This window comes from Phacochoerus africanus, chromosome 2 (genome assembly GCF_016906955.1).
Source record: "Phacochoerus africanus isolate WHEZ1 chromosome 2, ROS_Pafr_v1, whole genome shotgun sequence".
Classification (NCBI taxonomy): domain Eukaryota; kingdom Metazoa; phylum Chordata; class Mammalia; order Artiodactyla; family Suidae; genus Phacochoerus; species Phacochoerus africanus.
Genome location: NC_062545.1, coordinates 123,019,660 through 123,035,466, shown reverse-complemented (window position 1 = coordinate 123,035,466; position 15,807 = coordinate 123,019,660). Strand labels below are relative to the sequence as shown.

Sequence of the window (15,807 nt, the reverse complement as noted above, 5' to 3'; positions counted from 1 at the left end):
TTCAACCTATAATAAAAATATTCTTTTATTAAAAAGCTCAGTGGAGTTCCCTTGGGAGTAGAGGGTTAAGGATTCAGTGTTGTCACTGCAGTGACCTGGATCCCTGGCCCAGGAACTTCCATATGCTGTGGGATGGGAGAAAAAAAAGTTAAGTATCAAGAAGTCAAAGAGATTTAAGGATAATATAACCTAGTCCCTTCATTCCCTAGCTCAAAGAGTTCCCAAATTATCAAAATGAAGTGGTCTCAGGGGCAGGCTAGAAATGAACTCCCTAAAACCCAGACCAACAATCTTTCAACTCTTATCCTTCAAGTTCTTTCATGTAGCTAGATTCCCTATGCACCTCTCAGTACCTGATCATTACTCCCCAGTGCTGATATTGGTCATGTATATCTCTGCATGAGCTGTTAACTCCTACTCTGCCATGATGCTGGACATGGTCTCCTACCACCATTCAACTTCCTGTAATACCCAATTAGTTCCTCCCACATCCTAAACATCCCAGACTTTAAGTCTTTCCTCATATCCTTCCAAATACCCCCACTTCAAGGATTCTAGAGCTTCATGGAATTCCTTTCTCTACGACAAGTGCTCCATACTTCTTACTCCAAATCCTCACTTAACAACAGTTCCTACAACCACTGGTGGTGGAATCAAGTGCTCTTCATGGCCATCAAATCAATAAGCTCACAACCATACCTTTATATTCCGCATTTTACTTGATCCCTACATGCAAGGGAAGTGAGTTTACTAGACCACAGTGTGAAGTAGTACTTCCTATTTTTCTGATTCAAATTTACCTCACATAAAACATCATGGGGTGCCTGATGTTAGCAAACATCTTCTATTTACTTTATCCAGATCTCTTGACTTCAGTCATATTCCATTATCATCTTTCAAAATCTTAACGTTACATCTGCCTGTTCTTATGATAATTTTTCTCCTAAATACCTTTTGGTATAACAAGTATCAAGTGAATATTTGAAAATCTACCCCCCCCAAATTAAAACCGTAATGGAGTACACTATAGTCACATCCTTGCAAGTGTACTTATCTCCCCATTTCCCCAGACCAATCAGATGTTAAAGGAACATATGTAAAGAGCTTTATTTTATTTCATCAATGTACCTTCACTGAGAACTGACTTTCACATCCCTGTCTCTTGAGGCTACATCCATGCTTTGTACTCCAGTCCCTTGGTAGTTCCAAGCACGGCATTTGTATTCTTGGCCTCTGTTCAAATGGCCTCCTGATGCTGACTCACCAGCCCAATATTAACCTAGGAAACAGGCCTTTCTACTTTCTACTCCTGTCCAAGAACAGTTCAAGGATTCTTCTTTAATCTTGTTTCACAGATTTCGTTTGTCTTCTACCCTTCTTTCTCTATCAAAAATTATCTACCAGCATTGGATCTACTTCCCAAAGTTCAGTCTTTACATGCTCTTTTTGAAAATAACAATTCTCTCTAAAAAATTTATCTAACGTACTATCCCCTACCCTAAAACATGCCATCCTCTTGGTCTGCCAGGTCTCTGTATCTTGGCCCATTTTCACCTGATCAAGATCTAGCCCTGAATAATACAATGTTAACCATTACCCATGCATATATTTAACTCCCTTCAAAAGCCTTAACAGGAGTTCCCGTTGTGGCTCAGTGGTAACAAACCTGACTAGAACCCATGAGGATGTGGGTTCAATCCCTGGCCTTGCTCAGTTGGTTAAGGATCCAGCATTGCCATAAGCTTGGTGTAGGTCACAGACACAGCTCAGATATGACATTGCTGTGGCTGTGGCATAGGCCAGCAGTTGCAGATCCAATTCAACCCCTAACCTGGGAATTTCCATATGCCATGGGTATGGCCCTAAAAAGAAAAAAAAGAAAAAAAAAAAAAAAGGAGCCTTAACAGATTAGTCAAGCATGGTTCTTCTTTTTTCCTAGAGATTATGCTCAGTAATCTGGGCAGCAATTTCTTTCTTTTTTTGGCCATGCCTGTGGAATGCAGAAGTTCCCAGGTCAGGGATTGAATCTGTGCCACAATAATAACCTGAGCCACAAAACTGACAAAGCTGCATCCTTTTAACTTCTAGAGCACCAGGAAACTCCCTGGGCAGCAATTTCTTACACTTTATTATAGACATGTGCTTTTCGAATTTAATGTTTTCTTAAAATCAGATTCTGATCCAGCAGGCCTAAGGGCCTGTGATTATGCGTTTCTAACATGTTTCCAAGTGATGCTCTGATTTGTGGTCTATAGAGTACACATGGTTATAGACTTCATCATGAATAGCAGTGAAACTCATCATGAAATAGAGTTTTAACTAAAGAGCAACCCCCCCTTGGCTAAGAAGGCAGCTGAAAGCCTTTCCAGCTATGCTTATCACTATACCACCCTTCTTGTAATAATGTAACAACTGTGTGCCCTATGCCCAAGCCAGCAGCCCTGCTAATCATGTACCCAACATTGCTTATCAATTCTGCTTCTGTAACCTTGCTTGCTCAGTTTCTTAGGGAGGAATACTGTCTGCTTGGGGATGGAGAGGAGGTCCAGGATGCTTACATGGGAAAATCAAGACCTTGTAGTGTATAAAACTTACTGAGAACAAAGTCCTGGTGCTCAGACTCTGGAGGTGACTCCTCTGAGCCCGCACTGGTGTTGAATAAACCTTGCCTTTCCATATCTCCGAGTGCTGTTTGTCTCCTTCCACTGCCACGGTTTTTGCAGTTTCTGCAACATTTTTGGTGTGTTGGCCGGGAAGCTGACAACCGAGCTGGCCTCTTGCGCTACCATTGCCGGGGAACCGGGGGAGGCCATGGTCGCCAGCCCGGTGACAGGTGGATAGCGCACACCAGCCATTTTGCCAGATCCAGACCCTCACTCGGGCCATGCTGGCCTTGGCCACACTGCTTCCCGAACAGACTCAGAAGGAGAGTGGAAACAGGTTCCTGGACAGGACGTCGGACTGGTGAGTGCCCCGGGGACATCTGCCCAAGTCAGGACCTGCCATACGGCGGAAGGAGAGACTGATCACCTCTCAGAGACCAAAGGGTCACTCAGGTCAGGATTTGCTCCCTTGGGATCGGGAGGCTTGTCAACCCTGGGGGGGGGGGGGTGTGTGTGTTTGTGAGAGAGAGAGAGAGAGAGAGAGAGAGAGAGAGAGAGAGAGAGAGAGAGAGAGAGACGACTGGAGAGAACAAGAGCCCATGCTCCACCGTCTTTGGACTACGGAGCAAGAGTGAGTCCTAACCTGCAGTTCTGCGGCGACCCTCATACGGCTTATGGTGGCCCTCTTCGGGGGGATCCTGATGTTGGGGTTTATACAGTCCCACCTATGCTAAGAGGAGCCTGAAATATCTCCTCCGGGGGAGTGGTCAGGCAGACGAAGCGATTGTTACCTGAGGCCTTGTCCTCACTGTTTGTCTTGTCACCGGTTCAGGGTGGGACTTCACACAATGGGTAAATCAGCTTCCAAGCCCACTGTCTTAGAGTGTATGGTTAAGAATTTTAAGAAAGGATTTTCTAGAGATTATGGTGTTAAACTGAGTCCTGGAAAACTGTGTACCCTCTGTACCCTAGAGTGACCCTCCTTTGGTGTTGGTTGGCCTCTGGAAGGGACCTTAGATGTGTTCACAGTTGCAGCAGTATATAATGTTATAACAGGAGACCCTGGACACCCAGACCAATTTCCGTACATTGATCAATGGTTGGAAATTTGAGGCCCCCATGGGTTCGGTTCTACACCACAGACCAGGGACAGTGTAGGTACTAGTACCCCAGTCCAAGAAGAAAACCTTGTCTCAAAAAAAGGTGCCACCTATTTATCAAGGGGAACCTGAGGACTCGTCCCCTATATGCCACCACCTTATGTGCTGCCTGCCCCACCTCTGGGAGCCGAAGGTCCCCAGATGCCAGATAGTCCACTGCCTTCTGTTTCTCCTCCTCCTTTTGCTTCTGAAGTTCCTAAGGCGATACCACCCCTGCAGCCAGATTCTCCAGAACCTATGAGCAGGCGTCTCTGGTCAGCTCAGGGAGCAGCCACTCCAGCATTGCAAATGCCCTTATGGGAGACACGGGGACCACAGCAAGTCACCTCTGATGGGACCATACAAGAGAGGGGACGGTTTTATTATTACCAGCCCTTTTCCACTGCTGATCTCCTCAACTGGAAACACCATACTCCCTCACATTCTGAAAAGCCTCAGGAGCTGATTGATCTCTTAGAATTCATCTTCCAGACACACTGTCCCACCTGGATAGACTGCCGGCAACTCCTTTTTACTCTATTTGACTCTGAAGAGTGCTGGCGAATTGTAACAGAAGCCCAAAAATGGCTTCAGGCCAATGCGGGCGGTTGAACAAACTTGGCACACTGGGTAAGGAAAGCCTTCCCAGAAGAAAACCCCCACTGGGACTATGACACTGAAGAAGGGAAACGTAACCTAGAGAGGTACCAGCAGGCCTTCCTACAGGGGGCAAAAGCTGGGGCTAAAAGGCCTACCAATATAGCTAAAATCAGTGAGATACTACAAGAGCCGAATGAAAGCCCAGCCAAATTCTATGAGAGACTATGTGAGGCTTTCTGAATCTACACCCCTTTTGATTCCAAGGCCCCTGAGGACCAATGGATGATAAATGCTGCCTTTGTGGGACAAGCCCAATCAGATATCCGTAAAAAGCTACAGAAATTAGAAGGATTTGCAGGAGAGAATGCCACTAAACTGTTGGAAATAGCCAACAAGGTTTTTATTAACTGAGACCAGGTGGCCCGCCATGATGCAGAAAAGAGAATGAAACAAAAAGTAACTCTTCTGGCGGCTGCCCTGTCAAAACCGGTGCCCCCAGTGGGGCCACCCTGTAGGGGACAAGGCCCAAGGCCAGGGAGAAGGAGTTCCCTGGAACATGACCAATGCGCTTACTGCAAAGAAAAGGGAACATTGGAAAAATGAATGCCCCAACTGTCCTGAGAAAAAGACCAAGGCCCCACCTAGCCGGTACTGACCTGAGCCATTCAGCACCAACCTGATTGGCCTAGCTGAGTCTGAGTAGGGGGGACCAAGCTCTCTCCAACTGGGCCCCCAAGAGCCTATGGTCAGAATTCAAGTAGGGGGCCACCCCATAGACTTTATGGTTGACACAGGTGCAGAACTTTCTGTGGTTACACAACCTGTGGCTCCCCTCTCGGGGAAAGAAACCACCATCATTGGGGCCACAGGTAACCAAACCCATAGACCCTTCTGCGGTCCTCAACGATGTCAGTTAGGAAGCCACGAAGCCATGAACATGAATTTCTTTACCTGCCTGACTGTCCAGTCCCCCTAATGGGAAGAGACCTGCTGGCTAAAATGGGGGCACAAATTTCCTTTTCTACTGACAGATAGGCCCAACTTAAATTGACAGAACCCCCCTCTCCTTTAATCATGGCTCTTGCTATAAAATGGGAAGAGGAATGGTGCTTGTACTCTTCCCCTTCAGAAATGGGGACCATACTCCCAGAACTAGAGACTAAATACCCATTGGTTTGGGCTGAAGGAAACCCACCAGGACTGGCAAAATGCCATGCTCCTGTCTTGATTGATCTAAAACAATCAGACTTCCCAACATTACTGGGGTCCTCCTAGAAATTTGCTTAAGAGGCGAGAGTCACTCTGTACCTGCAGTACGCTGGCATAGTCGACATTCATGTTCTGGCCAACAGATCCCCCACGTTCCAAGGTCAGGCCTTGAATAACTTTCTGATTCAATCTTCACTATTATATATTTTCTCTTTCCTCCCTAACAAGTTATATAATCAAGACAATGTATATTCTTTAAACTCTTACTTCCAGTATTCAAGGTTTATGGAAATGATGCACTGAAAGTGACTAGACCCAGACCTACAGAGATGAAGTGCAATCTTTTTTTCTTTTTTGCTTGTTTTTAGGGCCACACCCATGGCATTTGGAGGTTCCCAGGCTAAGGGTCCAATTGGAGCTATAGCTGCAGGCCTACACCACAGACACAGCAACATAGGATCTGAGCCACACCTGTGACCTACACCACAGCTCACGGTAATACCAGATCCTTAACCCACTGAGTTAGGCCAGGAATCTAACCTGAAACCTCACAGTTCCTATTCAGATTCGTTTCCACTGCGCCACGATGGGAACTCCTGCAGTGTAATCTTAATTACATAACTAGTGGTTCAGTGGGAGCAATGGCATCAAACAGGGATTTACAGAGAATCAGAGGAGTCTGTGGGCCATAGGGAAAGTAGAGCCAGGTTATTCCTTACACTTGGAGAATCTGGGGACACAAAATGCACAGGCTAAGAGGTACTAGGGTGTGGAGAAGAGACAAGGTAACCATTCCTTCATTCGATTCTCTGCAGTCTATGAGTTGCTAAGGGAGACAGGAGAGAATGAGTCAGGTAGAGTTTGTTCTTCATGGGTTTATATTCTATTTGTTACCTAGTCCAGCTTTTTCTGTGGTTTTCCCTAAGTAATCTTACTAATTAACTATTACAGAATTTATGATTTACACTAAAATTCATAAACTCAAATGCCTTTTTAGGCAGGTAAATCAGGTGATTTAAGACCACAGGACATGGCTGCTGTATAGCAGAGAACTCTACTCAACATTCTGTGATGATCTATCTGGGAAAAGAACCTGAAAGAGAATGGATGTGCAGGAGTTCCTGTCATGGCTCAAGGGTTAACGAATCTGACTAGGAACCATGAGGTTGTGGGTTCGATCCCTGGCCTCGCTCATTCGTTTAAGGATTTGGTGTTGCCATGAGCTGTGGTGTAGGTTGCAGACGTGGCTCGGATCCTGCGTTGCTGTGGCTCTGGCATAGGTGGGCAGCTGTAGCTCCGATTGGACCCCTAGCCTGAGAACCTCCATATGCTGTGGGTGTGGCCCTAGAATAGACAAAAAGACAAAAAAAAAAAAGGGTGTGTGTACATGTATAACTGAATCACTCTGTTGTACAGCAGAAATTATCTATCACAACACTGTAAATGAAGCATACAAAAAATTAAAAAAAAAAGACCTAGGATATGGCAACATTCGGAAAATTCTGGCCTAAAGGCAATAAAAAAAAAACTTAGTATCTTAGGGTAAGAGTCCATACCTGGAGACTTTATGGTCTAGATTTGTGTAAACAGATCCAGTTTCAGGTAAATATTAACAAAAACAAATTATCAAATATACAATAAACATTACTTCTATCTTTAAATCTTTTTTTTTATGAAAATAAATTCACAAATTTATCCAATTGGTCTTATGATCTACTTTGTTGTTGTTGTTGTTGTCTTTTTAGGGCTGCACTAGCAGCATATGGAAGTCCCCAGGCTAGGGATTGAATCAGAGCTGTAGCTGCCAGCCTATACCACAGCCACAATAAGGCAGGATCCTAGCTGGGTCTGCAATCTATATCAAAGTCCACGCAACACCAGATCCTTAACCCACTGAGCAAGGCCTGGGATTGAACCTGCATCCTCATGGACACTAGTCATTCATTATGGCTGAGCCATGATGGGAACTCCACAATCTACTTTGGATCCACACACACACACAAAAATCATTATTATACAACTTAGTGGAAAGTATAAAGAAGTATCTAGACGCCTTGGATTCTAGGCCTTTTTTATGACTTTCTGTATGGTCTAGGACAAGTCATAATCTTCCTGAAACTTCTCTCAGGATTATTTTGAGATTCTAAGGAGATGTCTGTGTAGCACTTCTATTTTAGAAGGAAACAACACAGCCATTAATGACTTAAAAATCAGATAATGGGATGCAGAATCCACAGAGACAGCTCAGAGGAGAGAAGGTAAAAGAAAAATTGTGAAGAATCTGAAAGGTAAGAGGATTGTGACAAAACCAGCAGGTCTAAGGTTGGGCTTAGATATGTACCACAGATCAGGTGATTTAAACAATAGAAATTTATTTTTTACAGCCTGGAGCCTAGAAGTTTCAAGGTGCCAGCACGATCCATTTCTAGTAAACGCTCTCTTCCTGGCTTGTAGATGGCCACTTTTTCACTGTGTTCTCTTAGAAACAGAGAGAGGAGTTCCTGTCGTGGCGCAGCAGAAACAAATCCACCCAGGAACCATGAGGTTGCAGGTTCAATCCCCGGCTTGGTCAGTGGGTTAAGGATCCGGCATTGCCATGAGCTGTGGTGTAGGTCACAGATGAAGCTCTTATCTGGCGTGGCCCATGGCTCTGGCATAGGCTGGCAGCAACAGCTCTGATTAGACCCCTAGTCTGGGAACCTCCCTGTGCCGCACGCAGGTATGGCCCTAAAAAGACAAAAGACAAAAAAAAAAAAAGAGAGAGAGAGAGAAACAGAGAGAAAGAGAGCAAGGCTGCGATCCCATTGCAAGAGCCCACCCTGGTAATCTCATCTAAACCTAATTATTTTCAAAGGTGGATCAACCTCCAAAATACCATATCGGGGTTTAGGACTTCAACATGAGAATTTGGGGGCACACAATTCAATCCACAGCATTCCTCCCCTTGCTCCCAAAATTCACATATTTCTCACACACAAAATATATTCATTCCATCCCAACAGCCTTAAAAGTCTTAACTTATTTCAGCATCAACCCTAAAGCCTAAAATCTCATTTAAATATCATCTAAATCTGATATAGGTGAGACTCAAGATTCTTCATAAGGCAAAATTCTTCTCCAGCTATGAATCTGTGAACCCAGACATGTTATGTCCTTCCAAAATAAAATGGTAGGACAGGATAGGCTAGGCATTCCTATTCCGAAAAGAGAGATCTGAAGGAAGAAAGGGGTAAGGGAACCCAAGGAAGATCAAACCCGGCAAGATGAATTCCATTAGATCTTAAGACTCAAGAAATACCCTTCTGGTTCTTTGTCCCACCTTCCAGGCCCACTGGGATAGAAGTGTCATCTCCATGGCTCTGTGGGGTCCCCTCCCAAGGCTCATGGCAGAGGCCAAAAGGCTTATTGAAGCTGAAAATAGTGGCCTTGAAGATCTCCAAAGTACCTTTGGGGGTCATTTCTTCCACTTCCTGAAGAATAATACTTGTTCATAGCCACACAGTTCTATCATTCTATCCTGTCAGATCCAAGAAGTCCAATAGCCTTTTAATTTTGTCCCATCTCCTTTCCCTGCAGTTCCAAGTAGTAGTGTTCTGCTCAAAGAATCCCATAAGCTACTTATCAAGTGACTGTTCAGCCACACCCTTGATGTTCTTTCCAGAACAACCCCCCACCCCCACCCCCAACTTCTCAGTATGGATAGGCTGAGAATTTCCAAATCTTCAAATTCTGGTTCCTTTGTGCTTAACAATTCCTTTCTGCATTGCATTTTACTATAAGCACTTAGAACCAAACTGCTCCATCAACACTTTGCTTAGAAATATTCTCAGCTAAATACCTGATTTCACTGCTTACAATTCTTCCTTCCACACAACACTAGAACACAGTTCAGCCAAATTCTTTGTCATTTTATTACAAGAATTAACTTTCTTCTAGTTTCCAAAACTTGTTCCTCATTTCCACCTGAGATCCCACCAGAAATCACCTTTAATGTCCATAGTCTAGCATGTACCTCAAAACCTCCGCTAGCCTCTACCCCACCACCTAGCTACAAAGCTGCTTCCAGATATTTAGGTATTTGTTACAACAGCACCCCACTTCTGGTAGCAAGATCTGTCTTAGTCACCTTGGGCTGCCATTACAAAATGCCATAGTGAGGGAGGGTGTGGCAGGTAGGGAGAGCAAACTTTTTGGTGTCTTTCCTTAGAAGGGATATATGCTATCACCAAAGAACTATCCTGTGGCCTCATCTAAACCTAATTATCTCCCAAAGGCCCCATCTCCAAATACCATTTACACTGGGGATGAGTTTTTCAACAGAGTGAATTTTGGGAGGACAGAATTCAGTGCACAACACAGTAGCTCAGCCTGTCTTTGACAGGTTGGGTAGGTGAACACAACTAGTTCCCAGGAGGTTGAGAGTGGAGGACAGAGAAGAAGGGATTAAAGAAGATTCTTTGAGTTGGTGCAGTATATCAAAGGAATGCAACTTTCAGCAAGAGATTTTTCTGCTGGGGATCCTGATTATCACTTCATTGTAATAAGTTCAAGATGTGGCTATATAACACTTCAAATTCTTTGACATGATGAAAAAAATGAACAGAACTTTTATAAAAACATGAGAAAGACTCAGAAGTCTTCAGAGAACTGCAATTTTAGAAAACAGATGCAAGATAAATTTCAATCATTCTCTTTGAGACAGAACTCTGTGACTGGGTCCAAATAACACTGAAATAAAGGTCTAACAGTTGCGGCTAGCAGTGGAAACTGGACTGGAGAAGCTCAAAGGTGAAATGGAATTATGGCAAAGCCAAGAGACAATTAACTACGTGCCAGGCACTCTTTTCATTAATGGTCATGGAAGTCATTAAAACAGCAAGACATGCTGTAGCTTGAATTCAAAATACAAAGTAAGGTCACTCTGATGTCAAGAGGACAGATAATGAAGGGCAGGCTACATGATGTTGACGGGCCTTTTCAGTACTAAATCTTTTGCCTCTTCTACAAGGATGTGACAGTTTCTGGAGATTAAATGCTGCTTCTAGATGAGGAGGATGACCCTGTTCTAACATGGCTAAGGAGAAAGATGCCCAGTAGGGCCAGCTTCAAGAGCCTAGAAAGGAGAAATGAAATGATTAAGCTAGCATCATTAATTCAAATGAACTCAGAGAGGCCACCTACAGCTGTCTGATCACAGAAGAATAAACAAGGGCTTCAGGGAGAAACTGGTTAAAACAACAAAAAACTTAAGACAATGTTGGAGGAAAGGAACTAGGTATCCAGTAAAAAGGAGGGAGGGAGGGAGATATAGAGAGAGAGAAAGAGAGAGAGAGAGAGAGAGAGAGAACTCCTGCTGAGGAAAAGGATATTAGATTTATCTGAGGTCTTCAGAAAAGGAAAGGAATGAGAAAGAGACAATTTCAGGAAATTAAAGGAACAGAGAGGAAGAAAACAAATCCACTGAGAAATTTACCAATAATACTAGTTGGTACTGAAAAAGATTTAAAAAGATCTTGGAGTTCCCGTTGTGGCACAGCAGAAACAATTCGACTAGGAACCATGAGGCTGTGGGTTTGATCCCTGGCCTCACTTAGTGGGTTGGGGATCCAGCGTTGCTGGGGCTGTGGTATAGGCTGGCCACAGTGAACACTGGTGTCCTGACCACCCACTCACTGAAGCTCCAACAGCTTGGTGTTGAATTTTAAGACATTATTACTTTTCTCTAATTATGAAAACAAACTTGTGAACACATATTTGTAGTTCCAATTGGACCCCTAGCCTGGGAACCTCCATATACCATGGGTGTGGCCCTAAAAAGCAAAAATCAATCAATCAATCAATCAATCTTGTTAGTTTATTAACAATTACTGGCAGAGCTCCTGGCATAAAAGAGATACACACTAAATATTTGTGGGTGAAAGAATGTTACTGAGTTCCCACAACAACCTATAATGAAGGAGTACAGAACTCAAGATTAATATGGTAAAATATGACAAAATTCATTATGCAATATAAAAATAAAATCTAGAAGGTGGGCTAGACAGGCTAGCTACAATTTGGAACAGGGACAAACTTGAGATTTGTGAAGCCCTTGAAATTACATGAAAATTTTGCTTACATTTTTCTCGTCATAGGGTTCAGAACTTTTAATAAGAATTTTAACGTGAGTTTTTAAGCAATTGATGTATTATGACATTGGTCATTAATTTGTGTTGCAAAAGGACAGGTGGGAATTTATACACGCACATATATATATTCTTATAATTAGTTTAAGAAGTTCAAATGAAAATGAGTGCAAAAACTCAAAAAAATTTCCTGGAGTTCCCGTCGTAGCGCAGTGGTTAACGAATCCGAACCATGAGGTTGCGGGTTCGATCCTTGCCCTTGCTCAGTGGGTTAAGGATCTGGCGTTGCCGTGAGCTGTGGTGTAGGTCGCAGATGCGGCTGGGATCCTGCGATGCTGTGGCTCTGGCGTAGGCTGGCAGCTACAGCTCCGATTCCACCCCTAGCCTGGGAACCTCCATATGCCGCAGGAGCGGCCCAAGAAATGGCAAAAAGACAAAAAAAAAAAAAAATTCCTATCTAGGTTATAATTTTATCTGCACTTACATACTATCTGAATTGTTATCTTTTGGACATATCTGATTACAAGATAAGCAACACATCAAAGATGCAGACCAACACTGCTTCTTTGTTAATTCTCTTTATATCCTAGTTCCCCCAACCCCAAGCTATTTTTACATACATTGTCCCACTCCTCTTCCTAATGCTGCCTAGCAAACATGAATACACCAAAGGCACTTAAGTACTTCAGGCTTCGATTTTTGTTTCCCAGTTAATGTTAGACACTTCCTATTGAATACAGTCACTAGCAGTAATCCTTTAAATTGGAGAGTAAGCAATAAATATACTCTTTCAGAGAAGTTACACATTCTAACAGAAAGAACTAGAGAGGAATACACCATACCAATTCCATATAAATAAAACTCAAGAACGTTCCTACCTGAAACTCCTTAAGTGAAAATTATAAGAAAGAAAAACTGAAACACTGAACACTGGCGTCCTGACCACCCACCCACTGAAGGTCCAACAGCCTGGTGTTGAATTTTAAGACATTATTACTTTTCTCTAATTATGAAAACAAACTTGTTTCACAAACAAGTAACACATTTGTTACTGTTACTCAACCGATCCTCCTTCTCTTTAAACTAGGCAGAGAAGTGAAAACCAATAAAAGCATTACATTTTGATGTGCTCTTTAAAAAACATTTTAAATTATTATTATTATCATTATTATTACCACCTCCCATCCCCAAAGAATCAAATGAGCCCTAAGACGAAACAAAAACTAGAGGAGGAAGGGGGTAAAGTCTGTATAAGAGACATTAAACTAAAGCGCAGTCCTTGAACCTCTAAACATCTTGGGATCAAGAAAGAATACTTTTTTCTTCTTTCGGGGTTGGGGTGGAGGGGTGTGCCAGTTGAGAATCGGTAAGAAGGGCTAGACAATAAAACTCAGAGGTCAATTTAAAACGCCTGGAACCGTGAAAAACTACAGAGAAACGCCAAGGTCAAAGTAGTATTAGAGGTTCGGAGATGGCTCTCGGGGGTAGGTATTCGGGGACTTCAAATGACGAGAATAGGGGCTGAAAGGAAAGGGAAGTGGATGAAAAAGCAAAAAAAAAAACCTAGAGCAGGCCGGCTAGGCGCCGGCAGAGGGGAGGCCGGGCAGGACCTCAGAGATGAAGAGGAGGTGGAGGAGGAGGAGGGGGCGAAGGGGGCCCGGCCCCGCCCCGGGGAGGCCCGAGCGCCCGCCCGCCCGCCCCCCTTACCAGAGGGAGCAGGAAGCCCCAGAGCAGGGCGGCCGCGGGGATGGGCAGCGGCCCCATCTGTCTGGTGGGCGTCCGGCGGCGCGGCTCGGCTCGGCGGGGGAGGCTCCGGGTCCCGTCGCGGCGCTGCCTCAGTGGCCGAGCCGCACAGAAGCCGGCGGCGGGACTTGGCTGGGGGCCGCCGCGGCTGCTGAAGCCGCCACTGCCGCGCCGACTTCCTCTTCCGGCCCCGCCCGGAGGCCGCGGAAACCCCCACGGGGCACGTGGAGCCCCGGTCCGCGCGCGCCGCCAGCAGGGCTTTCTGGGCGTCGTGGCGCCGGTGGGCCACCCACGGCGGGTCTGAGCGTGTCTCCTTCCAGTTGCCTGACCTGAACTGTCCCCGAAGTCCGGTCCTGGGAGGCGAAGGGACTTTTTCAAGGCCGTCTTCCTCCTAGAAGCCGCGGAACGCCTCTTCATGTTTTCCAGTAACTGCCCAGGTGCCCAAGCCAAAAATCTACATACTCTGAGGCCTAATTCATCTGCTCATTAGCAGACCTAGGCACCTCCACACGTATATTCCAAATCCGCCCACCTTCTCCCAAACCCCTGTGAGCACCCTATCCAGGCCACGGATCTTTCTCTCTTCCAAACCGGATTTACACACCCCACAGCCCGTTATCCACACAGTTATCTAAAACAGATCTTTTCGAAAATGTATATCAGATCTCTCACTCCCAACTACACTTAGGACAAAGTCAAAACTACTCCGGACGACAAAGTTTATAGAATATGGTCCCTGCCTTCTTTTCTGACGCCATCTTCTCTACTTTCCCACGCTTGCTTTAAGTCACATGGGCCGCCTTTTGTTCTTCCATCCTTTATATTGGTAGACCCTCCTGCAATGCTCTTCTCTCTGAATGCACGCTGGCATTCACTTATCAGCTCAAGTGTCACTTCCTCAGAGGGAGCTTATTGACATACCCAATCTGAAGTAGCCACTTAGTCACTTTCATATCAAATGATTTATTTTAATTCTTTGCATAGCACTTTTCACTCTCATATTCTTATTTATCTCTTCTTTTATTTATGATGTTGAATTCCACTTGATAGCAAGGCTTATTTCAGTGCTGTATCCATTATAACATTTGGCATAAAGTTGGTCCCCAAATACTTGTTGGATGAATATTCAACACCAAACACTGAATAGAACTCTATCCCTGCCATCTCACAGCTCAGGGTTTTATGAAGGAAACAGATGTGTGAGCAAACACAGTTCAAGGTGATTAGTGACCCTTTTGCTTGCACAAGATGCTATGGGAGTATCAATAAGACATTTAAAGGGGTGCCAGGAAACATTTCAACCTAACTCCAGTCTAGAAGGCTGAGTTAATTTTAGCCAGGCAGTGGGTAGGGGAAGGGGGAGGGAAGACTTCCAGGAAGATAGAACTATCAGTGTCAAAACCAAAGGTGACACTGGAGGAATTACAAAACTTGGGCTTGGCTGAAGGTATGAGTGATGATAGATGAAGTGAGAGAAGAAGGCAGAGGCCAAATCACAGATAGATTGGGGCATCCTGCTAGGGACTTTAGACTTATGGTTAGTGGTGCAAAGTGCAGTGACAGACAATTTCTGCTTTAGGAAGTTTTCTGTGGTGGCAAGCAGTGTGGCAGATGGATTGCAACAGGGCAAGAGTAGAAGCCAGGAGACCTGTTAGACAACTGCAGTAACCTAACCCAGGCAGGTATAGTGAGGGCCTGAGCTGAGACAGTGGCAGAAGAAATGGAGAGGAGGAGATAGTAGATCTGAAGTTTTATTGCAGAATTTGGTATACCTGAGGGGAAATGGGAGAAGAAGGAGAGGGATGAATCCCAGGATCCTGCCCTGGGTTCTTAATTGAGATGATCACCAGAGGAGATGGGGGAGGCAGAAGATATGTGAGGAAAGGGAAATAATTTTGGGCCTGAGTTTGAAAGGCTTATGGGACACGCAATTGCAAATGTCTGTAGGTTGGTGGCTAAGTGGGTTGGTCTGAAGCTTAGTGGCATACTGAGGCCAGAACTCAGGTCTCCTGCTTGTCAATCTGAGACTGTTTCCACATTTTCTAGTGGCTTAGGGCAAGCCAGACTTCCCTTTTGTAAAATGGCTGTGCTTTGGATTTCCCTTGGTGTTGCAGCAGATTAAGGATCTGGTGTTGTCACTGCTATGGCTTGGGTTGCAGCTGTGGCATGGGTTTGATCCCTGGCCCTGGAACTTCCGCATGCTGTGGGTGTGGCCAGAAAAAAAAAAAAAAGATTGTGCTTAGATGAATTCATCTCTAAATATTCCCTTTTGCCCATAGTGGCTCTTTATCTAGTGAATCTTCAACGTGGCTCCCAAGGCTGTCTGAAGATCTGAGGTTTTCCTGTCTACATTTATGCCCATTTTCCCTTCCCTTCAATTGGAGAGAA

General features: G+C 44.6%; 1 protein-coding gene across 4 annotated transcripts in view; it reads right to left on the bottom strand.

The window, feature by feature from the left end:
• The window catches only part of SPPL2A (signal peptide peptidase like 2A), a 61,114-nt gene extending 47,264 nt beyond the window's left edge, over positions 1-13,850 (bottom strand). For all 4 annotated transcript variants that reach the window (XM_047766359.1, XM_047766360.1, XM_047766361.1 and 1 more), the window contains exon 1: positions 13,384-13,850. In XM_047766359.1, coding sequence (XP_047622315.1) covers positions 13,384-13,836 — 453 coding nt within the window. In that variant the 5' untranslated portion in view covers positions 13,837-13,850. The remainder of the gene's footprint in view (positions 1-13,383) is intronic.
• Between the last annotated feature and the right edge of the window lie 1,957 nt (positions 13,851-15,807).